At 38.2% G+C, this 25,172-nt stretch overlaps 1 protein-coding gene across 5 annotated transcripts in view; it reads right to left on the bottom strand.

The window, feature by feature from the left end:
• Positions 1–25,172, bottom strand: part of MLIP (muscular LMNA interacting protein) — a 108,726-nt gene that overhangs the window by 33,017 nt on the left and 50,537 nt on the right. For all 5 annotated transcript variants that reach the window (XM_065632160.1, XM_065632158.1, XM_065632161.1 and 2 more), the window contains exons 4-10: positions 21,559–23,184; positions 16,580–16,651; positions 7,643–7,708; positions 7,477–7,560; positions 7,322–7,381; positions 5,996–6,040; positions 3,180–3,224 (exon numbers count right to left, since the gene is read on the bottom strand). In XM_065632160.1, the coding sequence (XP_065488232.1) occupies positions 3,180–3,224; positions 5,996–6,040; positions 7,322–7,381; positions 7,477–7,560; positions 7,643–7,708; positions 16,580–16,651; positions 21,559–23,184 (1,998 nt within the window). The remainder of the gene's footprint in view (positions 1–3,179; positions 3,225–5,995; positions 6,041–7,321; positions 7,382–7,476; positions 7,561–7,642; positions 7,709–16,579; positions 16,652–21,558; positions 23,185–25,172) is intronic.

The following is a 25,172-nucleotide window of genomic DNA, read 5'->3' as shown; positions in this document are numbered from 1 at the left end:
TTTGCACTTTGTTATCACGAGTCATTCATAGTCATCTTTTGAAAGAGTAGAAAATCTGTTGATGAGAGTCACAGTGGCATGCCCAGTGCTTCACCTGTCCATTGGATAAAAGTCGCATAGTTGAGAGGAATAGAGACAATATTTCTGGTCACCATAAATAATCAGTTCCGTATAGCTAGTCAGAGATGCCACAAGAGAAAAAGTAATTAGCTGAATCATAAATCCTGCAAAATTGCTAAGTCAAAACGTTACTACTGAAGAATTATTCATGAATGGAGATCACAGTGTGCTCAGAGACAGTCTTGCTGTCTGCACAAAAACACGCAAAAGTATTCCACTGTTGTGAATGCAACTTAAAGCAAGTGAAATAAAATAGATAGTTAAATAATTAAAGTAGTTATAAAAAAGAGGAAAAAATCAAAGGAGCTACCAGAAGGACAAAATGGTTATAACTGACCCAAATACTGTTTAAGACAGTAACATTTCAGAAAAGCTGTGCATCAGTTTATAAAAAGGATTAAGAGATCAATAAATTCTGGGATGTTCAAAGAGCAGTGCAAAGACGTGGGGAAAAAAAAAGGAATAAGGAAGAAAAGTCTCCAAAGACACAAACTCCTATTCAAATACCATATAGAGGAAAAAAAATCTAGCCCACAATATAAAAATGTCATGTATTAGGCCAAGGAAGACTTTGAGAAAAATAAACTTGCTAAATGCCCTTTCAACTAGAAGTCTATGAAGCCACTGGATATAACCAAGACATAAAAAAGATGCATGAAGAAGAGACCAAGGCTGAAAATTAATTCCTCACTTCAGCTTTCCTTACAGGAAGACTTAGGGAAGTTCTAAGTCCAGCAAAGGAACAATCTGGAGGAACTGTCTCGAGTTCAGTGTTAACAAGACAGGTTTGAGAACAAAACAATAAAATGAGCAGATGAAGTGCAAGGAGTAAATAAAAGTATAAAGCAATTCCAGTGTGAAATTGCCACACTATGAAATGTGGTATTTAATTTACTCCTTCAGACATAATCAGCACCAGAAGAATGAGAAGTGACCAACTATGGGGCAGGTTTTACTATAGGATCCCAAAGGGCACCAGGAATCACAAATCGCCACGTGTCACATTTTAAACTCTGCAAAATAGTAGGAAAAGATACACTAAAGAACAGAATTAGTATATATACGGAAAAATAATAGGGAATGGCTTTTGAAAGGGCCTAATAAATCTTTTACAGTTATTTAAGAGTCAAGGATGCAAGAAAGCTGACTGATACAGCAGATGTAGGTTATGTTTAAACTAGCAATATGAGAATCTTTTGGCACCTAGGAACACTCATGAGATGAAACCAAGTAGGAATAAACAGACCATCTTACATGAGGCTCAACATTTGGGTTTTTTTATTCCCACCAGCTCCCTAAATGCATGGCCAGGGATAACAAAATGAGGCTGCATCACAGATTATAAAGTTTGGTGGACATGCAGCCCTGCTGCACATGGATTTCCAAAGACCTTTGTTGAAGGTCTTCCAGCAGGGTCTACTAAGGAAATGAAACTGCTACAGAGTAACTAAGTGAATATTTCTTATGGGCCAGTTAAAAGATAGGAAGGAAAAGGCTGGAATGAATGTTCAAATTTCACATTGAAGGGAAGTCACAGAGTTCCTCAGAGGTGTGCCCTTGAATCCGGGCTTTGAATTATGGATTTTCATCAACTAGAAAAAAGTGGCTAGTAAGGTGACAAAGTTTGCTGGTAATACTGAATCATTCAGGGCAGTAAAAACAAAATATCAGTGCAAAGAGTTGCAGATAGATCTTATGATACTGAGTGAGTGAATGATAAAAAGGCAGATTAATTAATTCAACATTGATACATTTCACAGAGAAAAACTAAACTGCATCCTAGATTTATGCATGCAGTGATGAACTAGTTAGCTCAGAAACTAGCTGTACTCAGGAAATGTGTCTTGGATTTATTGCACACCCTTATTAACAAACATTGATTCCTGCTCAAGACAAGTAACAACTAAATAAACTACTCAGAATTTTAAGAAAGGAATAGAAATAACAATAAAGAACCTTATCACATCATCATGTAAATAGGAAGTGCTGTGTTCAGAGCTAGACAAGAGCAGTTTGTGGTTTTAGTCTCCTAACCTCAAAAACAAAAAACCTGAAAAAGATATAGTAAAAGGCAACAAGGATCCACAAATATATGGGACGGTATCCATACTTCTCAAAGACTGATTAAGCAATTTTGACTTTTCTGTATGAAAAGGAGGTGACTGATAGGGTATTACAGTTAATATCCAGAAAATCTTTAGTATTATTTAGACAGTGAAGAAAGAAAAATGATTTACTCTTTCAGTACAAGAACTGAGGTCAAGCATTAGGTTTAAAACAAAGAAAGTACTATTTCATACAATGTATTATTTTAAAATAAATCCTGTCGCTACAGAATGTTGTAGAGACCAAAGTATAACAAGATTCAAAAAGCAACTGGAAAAAAATAATTAAAGAAGTGGCAAAAGATTACTAAACATAAGAAATTGATTCAAGAAGTCCCTAAAGTTCCATTAGCCAAAATACAGTGGGAGAAATCTCTCATCCACACCTCATTTTTTTCCCTAAATATTCACCAGTGGTCACTGTCACCTGGACAGGCTCCATGACCTCTTTCCTGACTCTTCTTCAGAAAGTTTGACTCCAACAGCATTAAACTGTGTTCAGAGCTAAAATGAACATCTAATGCATAATCTCCCTTTCTTTATTTGATTTTTATTCTTGTTTTTCACTTGTTAAGCCATCTTTGATTTAAACCAGTGTGTAAGAAGAAAACAGATGCCCGAACATTTTTGTATATAAATAAAATTGTAGAAATGGAAAGGGTCCAAGAACCAGCAATAGACTCTGTAGTTGTCATATACCTCAAGATTCAGCAAGACTCTAGTTTGTCATTTGGTCCATGCATTTACAAGTAGTGTCATGATTTACAGTTATTTAAACCAGGTGTGTATTCAGTACAGAAGGCAGCAATGTAGCTCTGTAGAAGCAATACAGCTTTGTAGGAGGATATTGACTGAAACTTCTTTCAGAGTCTAAGAAAGTAAATAATAATTACTTTAGATTTTGTGCTTATGCAAATTTTGAAAAGCAACATAGCACAGCTGTGCATTACATACCAACTGACTCTCTGTCATCATAGGTGCTGATTTGTAAAGGTTGGCCTGCAAAAAACATAAATATATACAGTATTACATACAATATCACACTTATTACAATTATGACAGAAGAAAAACCCAAAAGGATAAGGTTTTTCACTGATGATGGTTCACTGTTTCACTGTTAATGGTTCCTGAATGACAAAATAATGCATTCACATTTGACATTTCACTTATATTTTTCTGAGGCCTGTTTTAGGAGAAGAACACATGGACAGTAGTACGGTTAAGTACAGAAGCTTTTACCACTGATGCAGTGATGTCTAATTGGTAAGTGAAAATATTGTCATTTCATCTCTAGGTATAATCAAATATGAATGCCTGTTGTTAAAGTTTTAGGGATACTTTTTTCTAAGTGCAACAACATTTTTTCATCTTGATCTGATATTGAAATCCTGACATTTCTGAATTTGCTCGTGTCAGTTAATTTGTAGTATCAATGTTATTAACACTAACAATTCTGCAGGGAGATTAGTCCAGCCTTCTCATCCTTCTGACTCCACATTATGAAAACCAGAACAATCCTACTCAAGTATTACATTTTTTCTGAGTATACAGTGAACAGCAGAAGCCCTTTTTTCAAGATCAAGGGTAAATGTGCTAAATGCAAATTATTTGTGTTTGTATGTGAAATAGTCATGTGCCACATGCTTTTTTGCCTACACTGTGGCAAGGTTCAGGATTTCTGGTCATGAGCTACTTCGAACTCTGTAGGACTTCCTCTGGATAACACACTGATTCTGTACAGATAATGTGCCCTTCCTTGATGTATAATAGGTGTGATTTGCAGGCCTTGAGACTCTAAAATGTGAATATTCTTCTGTATGGTGGTAGAAAGGGTACTAGATACAACGGTTAGATGCTATAGCTATAGTATAAGACTGCCATTACGGCCTGCACCCTCTGTAGAAGGACCACTACACTTGGATTTTTGTTGACTCAACTATACCTTCTTACAGTTTCAAGCAGAGAAACAATTCCAGCACATTTGGTGAGGGAAGACCATACTCTTCCCTTGTCCTCCCATGACAAAGACCTTGCAGAGGTTTGGTTACAAGACTCTAGATGTGGTCTCCCAAGTGTTAAGCAGAGATGTTTAATGACTTCCCGGACCTGCTGGTTCTACTTCTCTATCAGTGGTGAGAACATCACCATGAGTCATGGTGGAGGACTGTGCTCCTCACTGAGAGCACTCACATCTCTGAGCACAGCCTCTGGTGGAGGAAACCTTCCCACTCACACAGGGACAGCTGTGGTTTAGCACTAAATCTACAAGAAGTACATTGTGTGCCATTGGCAGAGTAAACTAGAGGTTTTACTAGTGGTTACTTATATACTAGGAGCTCTCTTTCATGCTACGAACCAAGTGTGATGACCAGTCTCATGTTGAGCTTAGAGACACCAAAGCACTTCAGAATGATCTACAGATACAAACTGCTGGAATTAAATTTTCTCACTTCAGTGGTGCAATTGAAGAGTAAATCTCATTTCAAAGGGGTTACCTGAAACGTATATAAGCACAGCGGACCACAGATGAAGAAAAGCACTACTTATTTGTGCATGCCTGTGTGCACTTTTAGCTGCTTCACGTTCCCTCATTTTTTCACTTCTCAATTTCATGTCTATTCCCAAACATATTTTTAAATATTTATTTGTTTCATTTTTCCAGAAAGTTCCAGGAGAGACTGGTAAGGAAGAGTTTAGAAGGGTGATTTTCTATGCCAGTAAAGAAAACCTAACTGTATCCATATGTACACAAGTTGCATGCCTGAATTTATGGTATTTGTCAGCCATAGTTCTAGGAGCTAGAGATCTACACTGGAGTGATATTAAACATACTCTGTTCTCACAGACTGCCTCTGAAACACACTCTTCTGTTTCATTAAAAAGCTCTCTTCCAATATCCTTTGTAATTAGTATGAGCCAGCACAATCTGTCAAGTAAAAATTACAGTATGCAATAAAATCTGCATGTCTCCACATTCAAGAAGCAAAATTGATCATTCAGGCATTTTGCTGGCATGAAACTGGAAGTCCTCTATTGCTTTGCCAGCACTGCTTTAATTTGAGGTTCAATAGAAATGCTGAATGATGAATAGTAAGCAGAGATTTCTCACCACATGACTAGATGAGTTGTAAGTAAAATATGGAACCTGCAGTAACTGTGTGTGCTAGTAAGAATTCTAATGTTAATTTGGTTTAATGTTTCAATAATTGAACAGGTTACTCAACATAGAGATTTTCTTTATATGTTGGCACATGCATATATGTGACAAAACAGCTTCTATTCATCTAAGGGTTTTCAGCCAGCTCTATACCTTGGAAAGAAAAGTTTGGGTCAACCCCAAATTCTGATGGATAGGCAAGAACCAAAGGACTTCTAGCAAAGCAAATCCCCTACAGTGCAGACTGAGTACAACCAAATGGACCCTTCAGCACCTCTAACAATCTGTTTGCCAAATACCTGAGCTTCTGCCCCATGCTCAAAGCAAACAACAACAAAGAAATATGTGAATAAATTAATTTTAACATCACATTCACACAGGTAAAACTATCAATATAACTGCACTGAAGAGATTCTGGCCGTGGTGGGTTTACAGCAGGGGAAAGACATCCCAAGTCTCAATTAGCAGTGCTTTAACATACTCGTTTCTCTGTATTAGTCAACTTCTCAAGTCATGAGTAGATGCCTGTGCAGATTGAGCCAGTATTGTAGCAAGAGCAGACCAATTAGACATTTCTTCATGCAAAATGTAGAGTAGTTATAAAAGTACTTACATATCTGGTTTCACGTCCAGCTGCTCTCTGCAGTGTTGTTGACACCTTGTACAAAATAAATAGATATGTTAAGAGCAAAGAGTTACTCTATGGAGTAACTCAAAGATATTTTAATCATTGTGACAATTTGTCAATTGCTCAAATTCAATAAAACTTCAGATTTCCAGAAAGATTCATGTGATACATGAGAATAACGTGTATTAAAGTTTTATTCATTGTGGAAAATATTATTTCATTTTTTACTTCTCAAAATCATTGTTCCCACTTCTATTGAGGATGGCATTTAAATTATCTCTCAGAACTCTCATAACAAAATGCTTATTATTAGATAGCCATAGGTGTGGTTGCCCCATAAAATGTAAGTTTCATTTGCTCACAAAATAACCTGAAATAGCACCTTTCTGTGTTCTCATTTGCAAGAAATTGCTTTCATCTGACTATGACTCTCTTTTACCCTATTTTAAGCACTTTGCTCTCTCATTCTGAGGTGCTCACAGCCTTTAGCTGCTAAGGAATACTGGTTCTGTGCCCTATTTTTGCATGGTAGACTGGACATTGTGCAGGATATTTTGAATGTATTGACTCTTTGATGTGTTCCTTTGCCAAATATCCTTTTCCTCCTATTTCCAGTTGGATTTCTGTCATTTTCACTTTAATGTAGCTACTACAAGCAACTTAAATTACCCGGAGCAAACTGAGTACAGGACCCTCTTCCCTTGGTTAGTCCACCTTGTGAACAAACCAAGAAGGCACATCATTATAACTTAGGGAAAACAGAAGTTTAACTCCAGTATAGAAAGATATCTGTCCCTCTCACTATCCGTTTCTGAGTCATCCAGGGCAAATGGATGTGGCAGACATCCCCGTCCTGTGAGGGCCTAGGGTTAGAAGGAAATCAGCACTTAAGTCTACTTATTAATTTAATTGTCCCATTATTTGAAAAACAATAATGAACAAGAAAAAAAAATTCTGAAATATGTTTCCAATCATTGAAGCTAGAAATATTGCCCCCTCTGTAGTGAGGACACATAGATGGGACAAAATCTGGGAGACGGCCAGAGACTGTGTAATATGGAAGGCAAGATATGGTGGATTTCTTCCTTGTGGATCCTAGCCTCTGAAGCCTTAATAAACAGTTTTTCTTTTGTAATATAACTCCAGAGCTACGGTTCTGTCCTTCCATGTCTTTTAAACTGCCAGGCATTTCTACTGACATTGCATCTGTCAGCTGCAGCTTTCTTTTGCCATAGCCTCTACCGCGATTTTGCTTGACTTAATGTCTACCTGGAAAGAACCCTTAGTGTGTGAGTGGGCTTTTCCACATACCTTGCCAACATCTGACTCGGTGCTCATCTGCAGAAAACTTGGAGAAGATTCACATCGACGCTGGAAAATTATTTTCAACAGAGAACAGGCTTATTAGCGACTAGAGACAAGAAGAAAGGAAGATAAAAAGTCAATCCCACATACTGATGGGTTACCATAGTCAATGGGTCCTGCAGGACTTGATCAATGACAGCACACAGCTCTTCTGTTTGTTGTCTGAGCTGGGCAGGGGAGCACATCTGAAAAACAAGGAGATATCATTCCATTAGCCTTTGCTTTTTGATTTCAAATAGAGATTTGAAAGAGATATAACAGTATTACCTCTGAATGGGTGTCCAAAGCAGTGCCTTCAGTCATACTAGCAGTCTTTGTTGGCTCTTCTAATGCCTGCAATTAAAAAAATTTCGCTGTTCAAAATTTTAAAAACTAAGCAAACATACACTTTTTGCAATACTGTGTTTCCAAATGTGACACTTTTCATTTCACCATGACAAAACGGAAAAAGCAGGAATTACAGGCCTAGTAAGGTTCTTCAGGTTACCATCTTCTGATTCTGAACTGGAGGGAAAGGGGTTGCAGAGAGGCAGCTAGGTGAACTGTCTCTACTTTTAGAGATCAGAAACTACCAGTTTAAATTGTCTTCTCCTTCAGCAATGCCCCCGACTTCTCAGTGGATATGGTCGTGTGCCATGGAGGCATCAGGGTCTGCCAGCCATGTACTGTCAGGGCAAAGCCACCACCTGCGAGCCTGCGGACAAGGAGGGGGTCCAAGCATGTCAGAGGCACTTCTTTTTCCTCCAGTAGTTGTTTTCTTTAAAAAGTGCCTCTTGTTTAAAGAGGACGGTGATTCCAAATTGCAACAAAAACAGTGCTCACCATTTTTGGACCTTAGCCCTAAGTCAGAGTTGTATAAAGTGAAATGTGCACTAAACATATGTGAAACCACACTAAAATACAGCTAGTCCAAACAGGCATGCAACCTCTCCAAAACAAGCTTCTTGTGCTTGGCTATACAACCCACTTTCCTACACTCATACTTGGAGCAGGTTTAAGAATAGTGGGAATCAGTTGGCTGATCCCTCTGCTTTATGAGGAAACTCACAAAACACCCTCAAAATCCAAACTCCAGCGCTCAGTTCCCTTTTCATCTTTGTCCAGTCTGTGAGGCACACACTGCCATCACCCATTTTTGCTTTGAGGCAATTTTTAAATAGACTCAGTCCTGAGACCAAAAATTACTCTGGAAGCCTGCTAATGTGTGAAGCTGGAGTACGGGGGAGGCACCCACAGGGTTTATGGATTTTTTATGTAACACGTTATGTTTTTCTGATGTTTCCTTTTGCTAGTTATTTCCAAAAAATAGATTATAATAAGAGGGGGAAAAAAAAAAAGGAGTATTCCAGTAAAGCACTTTTTCATGCATATGGGACTATGTGGGAATGGACTTATCCCAGTGAGGCAGAGGTCAGTAATAGAAGGCATATGTGGAGCTGGGACAAACATGGCTGAATCTTTAAAATAAAGAAAATAAGCATATACTTAAGTAATTATCTATGAGTTTAATTTTGCTGAGTACAGGGGGTTTTTTCTCCTGTTGCCCAGCTACTGGCAGCATATATCTATGTAGACATAACTGAAAAGTTAATGACAATTAATTTTTAATATTATTTTAATACCATCCACAAATGATCCTGCACACAAGCACATTTATGGAACACCATGTATTCTGTCAGGGAGCACAGTAAGAAAAAATTAAGAGTAGCTTCTTTCCAAACACATTTCTTCCCTTTCCTCCAGTGTTGGACAAACCTGTTGGCCTTAGAGTAGTTGTAGTTCAAAAGGAAAAAAGTAAAGGAACTATTATTTCTGATATACAGAAAATAATGCAATCATATCCCAAGAAAAAAGATGGAAGATATATAGAGTTTCTCATCTCTGCTATTTCATCACTGTTACCCAGCTAAATTCTGAGATCAACAGACCATCCTGTAGAAGGGGAGGGCTCAGCAAAAGAGGGCTCAGCACTACACTGGAGTACTGTGGCCCTGGTTCAACTTCAAGATTACATCCTCCCAGTAAACATAAAATGAAATGATAAAATGAAGTAGAAGAGTCATTCCAGTGTCTGTGGGGGCCAGGATTACCAAAGCAGCCTGGTATAGAGAGATGAGTCTTAATTCAAGCTAGGAAAAACAATAAGTTTTAATCAGTCATGGGTTCAGAAGGGAGAGATTGCTAAGTTTCTCAAAACCCCCAAGAAATCAGTAGGGTAATGAACATAATAAAGTTGTTGTTAAGAAAAAACACGTTTCTATTTTATATTCACTTCACCAGAGCAGTGGGAGAGGGTGAATGCAATCAAGAAACAACTACCCAAAATCTACCAAGGAATCTTTCTAGAAGAACTACAACCACATCTGCAAGTGTCTGGTCAGAACCAAGACTGTGGATACTTTAGGTATTAAACATCTATCAGTTTCAGTAGAAATTGGGAACCCAACTATCTTTGCATTTTGTAGCCTTCATTGACTAAAGAACTCAAGTAAGCACAGCACTAAGACCTATGTGCTCTGTAGTCCCCCTGGGATATCGACATTGTGCAGGAGCCATACTGAAGAAAGCTGCAGCATTCTTTTCCCTTTCTGAACCTTTGGGGAAGGAAAATTTTAATCTTCAGAGTGATACATCTAATTTTTTTCATTGTTGTGCTTTTTTTTTTAATAATTTTATTTTAACAGTCCAAGTCCTCCAAAGAAAGAGAAGAACAAAGAGAACTACATTTAGGCATCCCTATCACCTCTACAAATAAAGTTTCTGTTAAGTGTGTTGTTAGCTTTTGAAAATACAACTCAATCTTTTTTCCAGCAATGCCTTTTTTTTAACGTAGAGAAAAATGTGACATTAAAAAGTATAACTAGCTTTTTTGAACTCATTACTGAAGTTACCATGCAATAATGTTATGATTAATTTAAAGCATTAGTGTTATCTACAGTATTGCTGATTAGCACTATCAACAGCATTCAAGCTTCACTTCCTATGCTGACAGTCTTACTTCAAAAGTGGAACATTCTTATTTAGGCATTCAAAAGTTTTTAATAGATATGAAAAACAATGGGGACCTTTGATTTAAAAGAAGAGTGCAATTTAGAGAGAGAAAATGTATTTGTGACAGAATTTAAATGTTCAGATGAAGTAACTAGTTGCTAAGCCACTAATTTTTTCCTTACAAAATGAAGCTTTGAGGGTGTGATGCATAGGTGCCATTAACGTCAGTGATGACTACAACCCTTCCCTCCTATTTCCCTCAGGATATTTGATTGCTAAGGCTGTATCCGAGCTGAAAGGATACTGATAAATGGTCCGAACAGTACCTCCAATATTTTATTAGAAGAATCATAGCTCTTGGAAACCTACAGGAAATATAGGACATTGTTTCACCCACCAGTGAATCACATTAATAGAGGGAGAAAAAATGAATACTGTAACCTGGAACTGACACAGCTTCCTTCTTACTGTATTCTGAAGACCCTGTACTGAGTAAAAGCCAAGAAGTTTCTTCTTATTTATCTTGTATATTTTTCCCATCAATATATTTTTCTAAGCCCTCAGCATATGCAAAAAAAAATCCCTCTGTATAACAGAACTTCATATACGATGAGTTTCTTTAATATATTCCTTGAAGATCCTGGGAGCTGATACTGAAATGACCTGACTACCTTTCCTCTTTATTAATATTAAAAACTGCAAGGCCTTTGAAAGAAGGAGGGAGCTTGTATCCTGCTCCTACATTGGCACACTTGGTTATTATTACAGATGAACTATGTCCTTTATCACTCTATGACTGCACAGAAGATTTCCTTTCTTTCTTACCACAAGGTATCGATCTCTAGCCTTGAGAAGTATTTTGACAGGAACATGTAGTCTGGGTGCAAGAAATTCACTCAGTAAGTGCACACCAGAAGAACTCGGGGAAAAATAAGTTTCTTTTAAATCAAAATATTCACGACAAAGTGTTGTCAGAAATGCTCCTGACATGCTTGATAATAGCCAATTGTCCAACAGTTAGGTCTGCCATCTGAGACTGGGGAAAATCAGCTTTCAGGTTCCTTCTGTGTGATTTCAGTGAGGGACTTCAAACTGTGTTTGCCAAAAGATTTTAATAACACAATAGGTAAGAGTTCCCTCAAGGCAAGAAATTAAAGCTAGGTCTCCAATGTAGCAGATCACTGTGGTATTTACTCATCTGCATCTCTTTCTCTTCACGAAAAAAAAAAATAGTCAAACCACTCTCATTTTCCTTCTGTATGTGAATACTGCACTGCTGGAAGTCCACTGAGCATGTGATGATGAGATGCAATTACTAGGTCTTTGAATTTTTTCTAGAAGTGCAACATCATCTGGAAAGACTGTTTTAGACTCTCTTGAAGTTAGCCAAATGGCACTTTGACAAGAGAAAATGCGAAGAACAACCATATAGAGACAAAATCAATAACCTAAAATATGTATTCTTTAAGAGAGGAGACTTTTTCCAACATCTATTTAAAACTGAAATTATAGTTCTGTACTTGTAATTAGTTGATAAATACAAGCTAGATCAGTCAACAGTTCTTTCATTTGCACCATAGCCTAGTGCTTTCTGAAGATTGGTGAGTGTGGGATAAGCCTCGACTGTGAATCAGGTGTACTTCGTGGTAAACTCCATCATTCTGGTTTCACCATAGTTCAGATTGGGGGAAGTCTGAGCAGAGCATTTGCAGCACCTCCTTCTCCCTTCTCCTCACCCCAAGTCTCTATGCCCAGTTTTCCTTTCCATCAAAATGATGCCCAGATAAGGGAAGGTCATGCCAGTCAGCATGCAGAGGAGATGCGTATCTGGACAAATACAGCAAACCCGGTTCCTCTGCATAGACCTCGCTGTAGACCAAGGTTCACTGATTTGTTCAGATAATACAAATTTGGTTTGCAATTGCAAGATGTCCAACAGAGTTTTGGGGTTACATCTCAAATTTGACATAATTCTGAAGATGAAATAGGATCTCATTTGAGAGACTGCCTACTTAAAGATAAGAATTTTTCTGTAGCCCCCTGAAATAAACTTTTCATCGCTATCTGTTCTGAGTAAAATAGATTTTTATAGATATTTGATAAATAAAATCTCTAAATAATAGGTGCATTACTTTTTAAATACTAGCTGATTAGGACTGGAATTTCGAATTAGACTGTAATCACTTCTGTGTAACTGAAGAAGCAATAAAAGAGTGAATGTCAGTAGAGGGGTGACTCACTGATTCAACATTAATAAGGCCAGAAGGAACCACACTGAGCACCTAGTGTGACCTTTTCTTTAAACCACAGAACTGCCTGGAATTACTTTATGAAGTGCCAGAAAAGAATCCTATCTCAATTTTTCAATTTCTATCATAAAGAGCCCATTTCAGTCTCTGGAAATTTATTCTAATGGCTAATTAATCCTTTCTGTTAAACTTTTGCCTTATGCCTACATTAAACTTGTCTAGCTGCTTCTTCTAGCCAGTGTATCCTATCATCTGCTGGGCAGAGCTCATTATCACAGTCTGTGGACCTACCTCATCGCTGTGAATCTATGTGGCTGTGATGACACTGCTGACTGACCATGGTCACCATCATCTCATTATCACCATCTCTTCTCTCCTTACTTAGGCATTGTGGAGTTGTACCCTTGCTGGTGAGGACATGGTCTGTCAGCCCTGCTGTCACCCCAGCTTTTGGTTCACCGTCCCTGGAGAGCAGCCCACTCTTGCTGCTCTCTGACAGAGCCTGACCATGCTGAGGACAAATCCCTTAAAAACAAGTTTTTGCTTTTCTGGCTGTGACGGAATTTACAGCCCAGTCATCCAAGAGATATTCTGTATTGGCCTTTTTCTGAATAGAGCACAGGCAATGCGAGGAACATCAGGTTCATACAAACTCAAACAGATTGAAAGCATGCCAGTTATGAGATTTGATGAGATTAAGCCACTTCTGGGATTGCCAAAGTATACATACATATACTCAATAAGCCTTTTCTTCTCTCCTAATGAGCACAGATTGAACAACTCACTTTGAGAAAGAGTGTTGGAGGATAAGAACATGTTCTAGAAAAAACATTAAGATGATGATAGCCTAATGGTTTCATAAGGAGAAGCTGAAAAGTAGCAGCTGATATTAAAGCATCTACACTCATATAAAAGAAAAAAATGACTTGAGAAAGAAAGTTAGACACAAGGAGACAATTAACAGGCAGACAAAACATTCTACATTACATGACACATCAAAGCCAGTTTTCTCTCATGGGATCTAATTAATACTGCACGTGAATTGTCACTAGGATCGCCCACATCACAGTTCTGACTAACCCTATTTCTCATGACCACTCAAATTAAGTAATATAATTACTCACGCAGTGGAAAAAGTTGACTTCTGAGAATGTACTTTTCCAGTTCAATCACATAGCAAAATACTTTTTAGCACTTTAGGCAGATAATGTGTTCCTAATCATGCATACAGCCCAGTAATATCTGTGCCTTGCAGATGTTACCTGCCTTCCTTCCTTGTTAAAAAAAAGACGCTTGAAAACTTCTTCTCCACATAACCATTATCTCAATCTTAATAAAACATCATGTATGTAGTTAAATCTTATTGTCCTTAATGTCTTTTTAATCCAGTGCATGAGATGCATTCCATAAAACGGGAGCAACACAATTACTGTCATTAAGCCACAATGTGTCATGAGTTCCTTCCTGGTTCCCTTCCCCATATTTTTAGGTGAATACCTGGATATCAGGGCTTGGTACAATGGGACCTGAGTTTACCATGTGACTCCTTCATGCTTCTTTAAGATCCATACTCCAAATGCACATCACCTAACAAAACAGAACTTGCTTATGAGCACTATAACTAGCTGCTGTTATGGATCAATAGGAGGTTATTGTCCATAATTCCCAAGCTGAGAGAAAACATGTAGTCAGGCCATACTGAAACATAGAGTTTACAATGTAAATTAGTCAAAAGCCTCAGCTGAAGGCAGATCCTGTAGCTTAAAATTGATTTCTTATTAGTTTCACATGACTGCTTTCGCTACCGAAGAATATACCAAAGCCAGCATTTTCAATAAAATTCCCCATCTTTTGAGATACTTTTCTACAGATACTGACATTAGATTATACGGTTCAGTTTTATGTATTGGAGACAAGTAGCCCATGGCTTGCAAGTCAATGCCCCAGAGGACAGCAGTGAGACCATCAAAAGGACTCCCCTTTCTTCTGAAAATATGTGGTCAGACGGCTGACATTAACCCACTAGTTCACATCAAGAGTGCGCTTTCAAAATTAACACCCTGCTCAAAGTCACCTTCCTGGCTTGGTTTGCAGAGTAGTGCAGTCTTAGAGAGCACAAACTGGAGGCTTTTTTATTAAGTTAGACCTGAAGCACCGCTTCAGGAGTCCGCCAAATGTTTCCAGCCACTAACAGACACTCTGACCAAACAAAACCCTTCCAGAATACATTCCATAGGGGTGTAGTGTCCCCTGCATCCGCTGTTTTCTTCCACAGAGTCATTTCTGTTGGACCACACTGCATGCTATTGCACACTTAGCCTTTGTTAGTGCATTCAAGATTTAAGGAAGGGGAGGATCAGGTTTTCTATAAATAATTTAAAAATTATCCAAGATTAAAAGAACATTGGGAAAGAAAGAAATGTCCCTTTTTTGAAAAAAAAAAAAAATCTTATTTATAACAGTTAACTAGCAAGTACTAGGTCACAATCAGTAATATTTTGAGGAGAAAATTATCTTCAAAATTCTTATACCCCCTCCACTGTCTTCAGGCTCTTCAGACTCCTAATGAAATCAAATGAGCTGTATATGTGAATACATATTTAAATGAGTGGTTAGAAATGCTTAATCTTACAGAAATTAACCTGGGGCTAAGTTCCTGAACTAGGTCCACAGAAAGATTTTTCTGATAAAGCTATAAAATGGATGTCAGAGTGATTAAGCATGCCTTAAACATGTAAGACACTTAGCTCATTACTCATCATAGGAAAGTTTTGTTAAACTTAGTTGGCTATTCTTTTGTGTAAAAAAAATTTGGGAAAAAAAAATTTAAAATGGACATTGGTGGGTATTTTGAACCCTTTATGCAAAATCCACATTTTCAATTGACTTTCAAAGACGCATTATCTAAATATATCTAAATTTGTTGGCTGTCTTTGGTAGTAAATAAAGTCAACAAAGACCATCCATAGAATTGGAGAATGGTTTGGGTTGGAAGGAATCTTAAAGATCACCTAGTTCCAAACCCCCTGCCATGAGCAGGGACACCTTCCACTAGACCAAGTTGCTCAAAGCCCCATCCAACTTGGCCTTGAACACTTCCAGGGATGGGGAATCTACAGCTTCTCTGGGCAACCTGCTCCAGTGCCTCACCACCCTCATGGGGAAGAATTTCTTCCTTATATCTAGTATAAATTCAGCCTCTTTCAGTTTAAAGCCATTACCACTTTTCCTATAACTACATGCCCTTGTAAAAAGTCCCTCTCCAGTTTTCTTGTAGGTCCAGTTAGGTACTGGAAGGTTGCTATAAGGTGTCACTGAAGCCTTCTCTTCTCCAGGCTGAGCAACCCCAGCTCTCTCAGCCTGTTCTTTGGATCTATCATCCTGACCTACAGAAAAGGATTGTTAGTCCAAACTACCTACTGGGAACAGGCCCCTGGCCCATGATGATTGTTGAAGTGCTCGGGGAAGTTGTTTGGGAGAATGGTAGTTAACAGAGGCCAGTGCAATGTCCAGAACCATTCCCACAGTTTAACAATACAGCTGGTCAAATTGGCATATCTTGGGACGTTAAATTTACTAGTATAAGCATAACCCTTGAATAATCACTAACTGACCAAGACCTACCAATTGGTAGGTCCCAGAATAGCAGTGCTCCAGGCACTTTCCAACAACAAAACAGACTTTGAGATGTTTCCATTAATGGCAATTCCTTTAGGACTTCTAAGGACTCATTTTGTCTTTTTTTTTGTAGAGGTTTTTTTTGCAGAAATTCAGATTAGCAAAAGTTTTGATCTTCAGTGGAAAGTAGTTGACCCTGAATAATGATTGTAATTATAATCCTGAGCAGTTAGTTCCCAGAGTTTGCATTCTGCGATATGCCCCAGAGAAATGTCAGAATATGTGCGTAAAGTTGAATGGTCTCAAATACATAATGTAATTCCCACATCTTTGAGCAAACACTAACCTTCTGTTCCATAAGTAATGTGTTTGTAGGGATTGCTGCAAATGCCTTGTAGCTTGTCTTGATCTTGTACTGCTAAAAGGGTAAACCAGAAAGCAGGAAGAGCAGTAAACAGGGTAGCAGAGGAAGAAGGAGAGAGGGGGAAGAGAGGGGAAAGGTACAACAGAATGAAAGATGATTCCAATTGTCTTGCAGACATGGTGCAACAATACAATGCTTACTTACTAGCTAGGAAAGCTATTTCTTAATCTTTTTCCATTAAGATTTTAAAGGACTGTAATCTACATCTTTTGCTTTTAGGAATGAAGTAGGACAAAGTGAATTCCCTATACCAACTTTTAACTTCTAAAGTGTTTTTGACCACTTTCTGCTGACTACTATACTTAAATGAATGTCAGGAGAGGTTGTGAGTTTTTTTCCAAGTTAGGTTGTGATTTGATACTTCTGCCAGCACATGCACCTCAGCAACTGCTGCTGTGTGGTGTGATACTGGACCACTAAGTCAGAGGGGTTTCTGTGACTGGCTTTAATGAGACTGATTAGGATCCTTAAATGCTGAATTACTTCTGTAAGTGGATAGATCATTTAAGTCATGTCACAGTTTTTCATCTCCTGAATAAGTAACTCTACCACCCAAACAAATATTTCAAAACGAGTGTAGAAACTTTCACATTCCAACCAAGCATACAGAACTGACAATCTACACCATTAAAAACCACAAAAATTCTAAAATTAGCCTTTAAAATGATTATTTTTAAAAAAATTATATCTTAAACTATATTAGCTTGCCCAGTTACTTTTAAGTCTTTAGAAACCATACTTTCTACATTTTCTTTGCAATTATGGAAGTTGAATTCAGTAATTTTTGAATTATCGATGAGATTCCTCTGTACTTATGTGAGTTCAACAGCTAGGATTCTTAATCACATGATTTCTGGAATATTTTTCTTTTTAACAATTAAATAAGGATTTACTACATAGCTCCCTTATCAGCAACATTCTAATTAAAAATCATACATTCACACAATACTAGAGTTTTAAGGTTTTTATTGATTATTTCTGTGAGAGTCACTCAGAAATAGTTATGTGTTAATCACTTCAGGTTTTTTAACATACTGTTGTCTGCAACAGTGAATACTGGTGACTGAGATAAGAGGCTGAGCAGCATGCTGTACTTTGGGTTGTTCTTTTGTCACTTCTTTAAATCTAATAAAAGCCTCAATGGCAGCAGAGGGGACAAAATTTAAATTCAGATAAGAGAAATCTATAGTATTCTTGCACCTCTCTTGAAATATTGTTGGACATCAACTTTTAATTCTTTCTATCCTTGTTTTTTGGGGTTTTTATAATTGATATTTTATCAATAAAATTATATAATTCAACACGTAAATGAAATGCAAGGTCTTCACTAGCCCACAGGCTTTTACACATGATGAGATGTGCATCATATATGATAAAAACACTTTGACTACTTTAAAGTTACAGTGTTATATGAGCTAAATAAAAGCATATCAGACTGTTAAAAATGTAAGGGTTTCTATGCTACTTTAAGGTGTTTTATCACTTCTAGTTACTATAAGACCTGCGAGCAATGTTCTATTGTCACGATGTCTAAGACAGATGGAAAGTCTTTAGTTCAGTATCTCATCTGTATGAATATGTTTCTTGACACATTAGTTCCCATTAATTAAATTTATTCGTTAATGCCTAAATACATTTAATAATCTGGTTTATAGGAATCTAGTAATATTTTTAAACAGCCATGGACTGTCAGGTCTGCTGGCCTACACCATGGTCCAGCCAGAAGCAAACCAACTCCAGTATCAAAACTTGGGCAAATATCAGTCTGGGGAGTTTTAGGGAAAATTTCCTGCTTTTCTTGCTCAAATAATCACTTAAGGGACTCACAGGGCCTTGCAAAGTGTGCTAGACACATACCTATAAAGGCTTCAAGTCAGCAACTAACCATGGTAGTGTAGAGCTCCTCATGAGTAATCTTTCCTGCTTTGTGGTAGGTTTTGCAGCTGTGCAGAGCTCCATGTTGCTACAGTTAGTTTGTTTCCCAGCTGTTTTGGGTAGATCTACATACATTTAAATAGGAAAAATCAAAGAATATGTAGAAATAACACCCCATGAAACCACTGCAAAGAGTTTTCAAACAACCAGAAGTTTGTATTCTAATCTGTTCCTGCAGAATCAGCAATTTTATCTGTCTCCACTCCATCCTACTGTTTATTTTGCTGTATTAGGTCTAATAGGACATTATTAAAGTGGATAAAAGAGGATTTTTTATTTCCTGCAGTCACCCACGGTTCAAAATTCACACTAATCTGTGGATTTATCTTTATATTCACTCTGCAAAACAGTCATACTTTTAAATCTTTGGCAACATAAGGATAAATATATAAAGCATGGGAAAGCATATGCACTTATATATGTAATACAAACACAAACAGATAAGTTCATAAGTTATTCTTTGATTTGCATGAATTGGTGCATGCATAGACATAGATATCTAAAAGCTGCCTATTAAAGAAGCCTGGTTGCATAATTGCTTTGGTATCCTGCTAATGAAACTGTTTGATGCGAATATTGAGAAGTACATCTAATGTCAAAAGTCTGGTTTAATCGGTTTAATCCGTGTCTTAACATTGTTCCAAGGAACATTAAGGTTGCAAAATTACACATGCCAAAGTCAGGCACTTTTCCCTTGATATTCACATAGCAAATTCATACATGCAAAAATTTTATCATGGATCTACAGCCATCAGATGGAGCAACTTGCTTTTTGTCCACTTCTGAAGTTGACTGGATTGGTACTAAAGAGACCTAAATACTGCTCAGAATGCTAACATCTCTCCTCAATGTTTTCCTTTTTTCTCTGGAAATATCCTGAGATTTGAGGCTCAAGTGCTATCGGAGAGCCTAGTACCATTAACAGATCAGCAAAGTTTGTTGAGCTATGCTATAAACTAGCTATGGAAATAAATCAGAGCAGGAGGAAAGGGGAATATTAAATGCACACTATTGTTCACTGTAAATGAAGTCTCAGCTTCACATTTTAAAACTACAAGAGACCTTTCCTGCACTGAACACTCAGCTGCATGTGATTAGAGATTTCAGGTCTTCCACATCCCCAGTGGAGCCAGCTTTGTATGATTAAAAATTGCACCAGATTAACAATCCAAGTCTGTTCAACTAGTGGACACTCTCCCAGTTTCAACGGGGTTATGGGGTAGTTTCAAAAGTGCCACCTTATCACATGATAAATCAGAATTAGCAGAAAAAGGGACAGTGGAGAAGACAGAAAGAGTGTAATAACCTCTGCAAATATAAACCCAGGCAATAGCTATGTGTCACAAGCAGAGAATTTCCTTACTGCCAGAGACTCTCACAGTGCTCATTGCACTATCAGAAACTGCAACTACTTTGCAATCTGCAGGCTCAGTCATGCATTCCAGGTCTGTCTTGGAGGTTTTTTTCTTGGAATTTCTGCAATTTCTTTTATCTTTTTGTTTCATTAAGTAGTACTGGCAGGGTGTGGCAACACTGTACAGCTGTGCTTGGCACAATGATTCATCTTGGGCTGTTTGGTTTTTAAAAGAACCATTCATGACAATTGCTACTTTGCGCTGATTTAAACCTCTCATTTTCAATTAACATTTTCCAAGCAGTTCAAGTCACCCTTGCTATTAGGAACGCATCTGACACAACTTGATCTGACAGACCAGGCTGTAATTTTGTGCAATGAACAAATAAATCAATAAACTACAATAGCCTTTCTGTGAAACTACAATAGCCTTTCTGTGATGGGCAGAGCTCAGATATCAGCAAGAGAAGGCAGATAGGAAGCGCAGAGTGCAGCTATAAGACAAAAAAGGCTAGAAATTCCTCTGCAGGTCTGATGTCTTCTGCCACTACCTCTTCCTTTTTACACAGCAGTTCCTTTTGTTTTCACCTACTTGCTGCATGTTTTTTGATCAGCTTTCCTTTCCTTCCATTGCCCATTCTTGAGATTTAGGTATAAAGTGTGACTGGTTCCCAAGCCCTCCTGCAGCAATCACTGCCATTGTTTATTCTCACTTCGCTGGGACTCCCCTGCCTTTGGGCGGATGACAAACAGCGGGAGTGTGGCTGATTTATCAAGCATGACTTTCATATTTGCAGTAGCTCATGTTGTGGGAAGCTTGGTTGGGTTTTTTGTTGTTGTTGGTTTGGGGGTTTTTTGGTTTGGTTTGGTTTGTTTTTTTTTTTTTTTTTTTTACCCTTGCCCTCTGCCTAGCACAAGAAGATGAGAGAATTACCAAAGAAAAGGAAGAAGCAGAAGACTGTCCTTATCTTCCCTCTCTGGCTCTTGGCCCCAAAGTCCCTGCTCAGGCTGAGCCTCTGGGCTGGTCCTGGAGCAGGACAGAGCAGCTGGGGTGGGTACAGCCTCCCGGGGAGCAGGGGGGGCAGGTGGGATGGGGTGCTTGGGAGTCAGTTGTCACTGGAACAGCCAGTTCACATCAATCAGATTAAGATGTTTCTTGCTCAGCCCCACACCTAAGATCACCATAATTCTGTTACTTTCAGTAGGAATAGATATGAATTTACATTAGCATGGGGTATATAGAACATGTTTTATGGTTTATTTTTGACACAGCAGTGTTTTAGGTGAGCTTCAAAAATAAGTGCACCAAATGTATATCAGAGCCTATGTCCACAAACCCGGGTTTAGTAGTATTTCCTCCAACTCATGAATACAGTATTTTATTTTTATGCTAAAGGATTCCTACAGCATCTTCCCCACAATATAGAACTCATTGCTAGCAATTTTATATGGTAGGATTTAGTCTTTGCTATCTTCACTATCAATACAAAACCAGTTCCTCTTTAAACAATTTTTCCACAGCTCATTTATTTTACTAGCATTGTGCAACACAGATGTGGTTTTTCCTACATGGACAAAGAACTATTAGAAAATAAGCATGCACCAGGAGTACCTTGGGTTTGATGTTTTCATGGTCAGAAGGCAGGGAAAAAGACTGTGGTGAAGTCAGCTCTCTGGGTCTTGATGGCAGTGTGCCTGGTGACTTGTCTGAGACAGGAGATCTGCACTTTAACACCAGTGAGGTGGCAGATTGCTCAGGTCTTGGAAAGGAGGAATTAGACCTATAATTTGTATGCACCAATGAAGAATTAAGCTGCAGTGGTTGGGAATTAATATTGCCAGTTTGTGGAACTGGTGGAGTAGAATGAGGCCGTGGGAGAGACCACTGCTTTAAAACATTTGAAGGGGTAGGAGAAGGGGTACTTATGTCCTGAACAGATGTTTCTGATGAATCTGATTTAGATCTAGAAGCTGAATGCAAAAGACTTGGGGAAGGAGGTGGCTGTTTTTCTAGGGCGGGGGAGACTATGCCACTAAGACTGGTAGAAGAAAGCAAAGGATATGACCGGCAGGTAAAGATGGGTGAGTAAGTGTGTACTCTCTGAGACGTCTGAGGCACCCGGGGCCTGGAGGCAGCATCCCGCAGCCCTTCTGGAGACGGAGAGGTAGGGTGTGCAAGGGAGGAGGGTGCTGGGGCACAAGAAGGAGGCAGCGTAGGCTGCAAACCTGGAGAAGCAACTGATTTTCTATGGGAGGAGACAGGGGATGACAGAGGACTTTGGTATTCTGGAGAAAGTGTTCCAACTGGAAGGTGCTTTTTAGGAGAAAGGGACCTTGCCCTAGGAGTGAGCTGAGGCTTGGTGGGTAAAGGCAGGTGCCGAGCCCAACCTGAAAGCCAATATTCCTCTCTGCTGGGAGAATCTGGCTTTCTAGGGGGGCTTGAAACAGATTTCTTAGGGGTTGGGGGAGTTGTTTTGGACTTTTGATCTATTGCAAGTGTTGAGGAACCAAGGGAGCTAGGAGAAAACGTGGGACAAGAAGCAGGGGAAAGCGGTCTCCGCTGAGAAGAACCTGATCTCAAAATAGCAGTTAACAGGGTCAGTCTGGTTGGCAGAGGGGATCTGACATCTGATTTTGCTAAATTTCCTCTAGATGACATTTTTGTGCAAGGCTCATTTATACTACATATGGTCGACGAGGAGCCATAAAGAGAGGGTGGAGACAAAGGTTTAGGGCTAGGAGATAATGAATGTGTTATGATATGTACAGGGACAGGAGACAAAGTATTCAATCTTTTGGAGGAACTGGAGGACAAAGGCTGAGCTGAAGATCCTTGCGTTTCATCTGAACGTGGAGGATCAGGGGAAAGACTTGGGCTCTTTGCTGGAACAGAGGATGTGAAGTCTCCCATTTTGCAAACACAGCCAGGGGTATAGGGACTTGGTGTTCGTAGCTTATCATACAGTCGGGGAGCAGAGTAACAACTGCTTGGTGCAGAAGAGGATATTTTAGTCATGGAGGAAGGTGAACTACAGGAAGCAGACTGAAAGTAGAGAGATGATTCTTGCTTAGAAAACCCAGTTGCTGACTGCCAGTTGTTATGGGAGTCTTCCAGCGAAGAGGCTTGATTCAGGTTAACCACGGCACCACACGCTATTTTCTGATTAGTTGGAGAAATTAAGTGGACAGCAGGTGGTTTAGAGGAAAGATGATCAGAGATGGAAAGAGTAGAAATTAACTGGAGAAAAAAGAAAAACAGAAATGTTAATACAGGTGGAATCTGTGGAACTGTTAAGCACCCCACATTTCAGTCCTGTGGTCATGCACATAGTGTTTCCATTAGTACTGCTCTGTGAGTTGAAAGCACAGGACTGTCTTAAAGTCGGGGATACAGCCTGATGGATGAGGTTCTCAGGGGAGGTGGCTGTGTGCAGACAAGTTATGTGTTACTTTATTTTTATAAAGACCTCGGTTTTGTTGACATAAACAAGGTTCAAGGCTACTGTGTTTTCCATTTTATGGAAAATCCAAGACAGTTGTGCCATCGGTGTCCAGAATCATGTGATGCCGTTCGCATTGTATAACCACAATGGAAAGTGAGAAAATGGCAATATTGTCCCATCTCACTTTACCAGTTCAGTGGAAAGTAGCCTTTCTGTAAACGAGATTCAAGTCAAGTACTCTTTTTCTCATTCAGTAAACAACACCTACTGCAGCACTGTGATATCAGAACAAGAAATTTGCTCAGAACTGCTTAAATCAGACGTCCAGTTTGTTTTGAACTTTTCTTGTCATTCACAGAGCAGTGCCTTTGACAGCTTGCAGGCATATAAGAGTCCTTATCCCTTTCTCCACAGTCTTACAATACACTAATAATATGGTAATGAGCTCTTTCAAGAGTGCCTTTTTTCTTTGGTCTATTCTAATTAGGATTTGTCAAAACTAATTAGAGCATACAAGTATATTATCAACCTCTTATACAGTTTTATGCTTCTAAAGAAAGAAATTCTCTCAATATCTTCCAAGATATTGTAATGCTGAAATTAAAAACTGGGATATATGCAATATGAATAAAACATACCAGTATGAAATAGTGAGCTAAGTCAACTGTAAAATCAAAAGGCTACAAATTATCACCTAACTTTTGACTGAGCAATTTGAAAGCAGGGAAATTGACTCTAATCCCTACAAACTTAATATAAATATAAGAACACCTATTTATCTATCGGCTGATACCCTCAAAAGCTTACATAATTCTATAAAAGTCAATTATAACGCCCAGTTTCTACAGACACATGGATTTGGTTCAGCTTATGAATTCTTCTTAATACAAATATCTTCCCCATAAAAGAGAGGAATTATTATTATTATTATATCATACAGTATTGATTCATCACAAAACAAAAATAAGTACAAAACACAGAATTTTCAAGTGAGTGCATGTGCTGGAAGAAGCTGTGAGAGGAGAGCCAGACTTCCAGGCTTTGAAAGGTGAAACTATACCTAAAATGCTAAATATGGGCAAAATATGCACAGCAGAACCCTATTATCTTGTGTAAATTAAAACAAGTGAGCTCTTCCAGCTAAATGATTCCAAATAAGTGGCAAGCCTGGTAAACTGAAGATACTTACTGTATAAGATATCTTCGGAAAAGCCTTGGCAATACCTTGATTTATAGAAATAAACACCAACCGTCAGGATACCTTTACAACCACAATAACTTCCCCTTATTTTATGTGTCTGTTAAGGTGTCTCGTTTCGAAGTGGAAAGCCAATGGATGTATACAGTGCAGTTATTAGAATATAAAAATGAATGTCCATGATAGCATTGTTACATATATTCTAATGGATTAAAAATTTATGACTCTCATTGAAAAAGCTGCTAATTAAGAATAAGAAAAGTAATAGAAATTGAGAATAATTTACCGATATTTAAGCATTATGAAAAATTATTATTAGATATGTAATCAAATAGAAAATTATTTAATAGGTTAAAAACCATCATGGTAATACATCTGATAATTTTGAGCAGTTTGATGAATTTCATAATGAATTCTGGAAGCTGATCAACTACCAACAAAAAAACCAGGAAATGAAACTTTATATTTCAAAATAGAATAGATAAATTTCCCTTATAAAGCCAACAGATTAAAAGAAAATTAGGAACTAATATGAAACTCCGTAATGAAAGAGCAGAATGTGCAATGACTTCTAATTAGTTAAAA

The sequence above is a fragment of the Caloenas nicobarica genome, chromosome 3 (assembly GCF_036013445.1).
Source record: "Caloenas nicobarica isolate bCalNic1 chromosome 3, bCalNic1.hap1, whole genome shotgun sequence".
Classification (NCBI taxonomy): Eukaryota; Metazoa; Chordata; class Aves; order Columbiformes; family Columbidae; genus Caloenas; species Caloenas nicobarica.
This window is presented reverse-complemented; position numbering and strand designations above follow the sequence as displayed.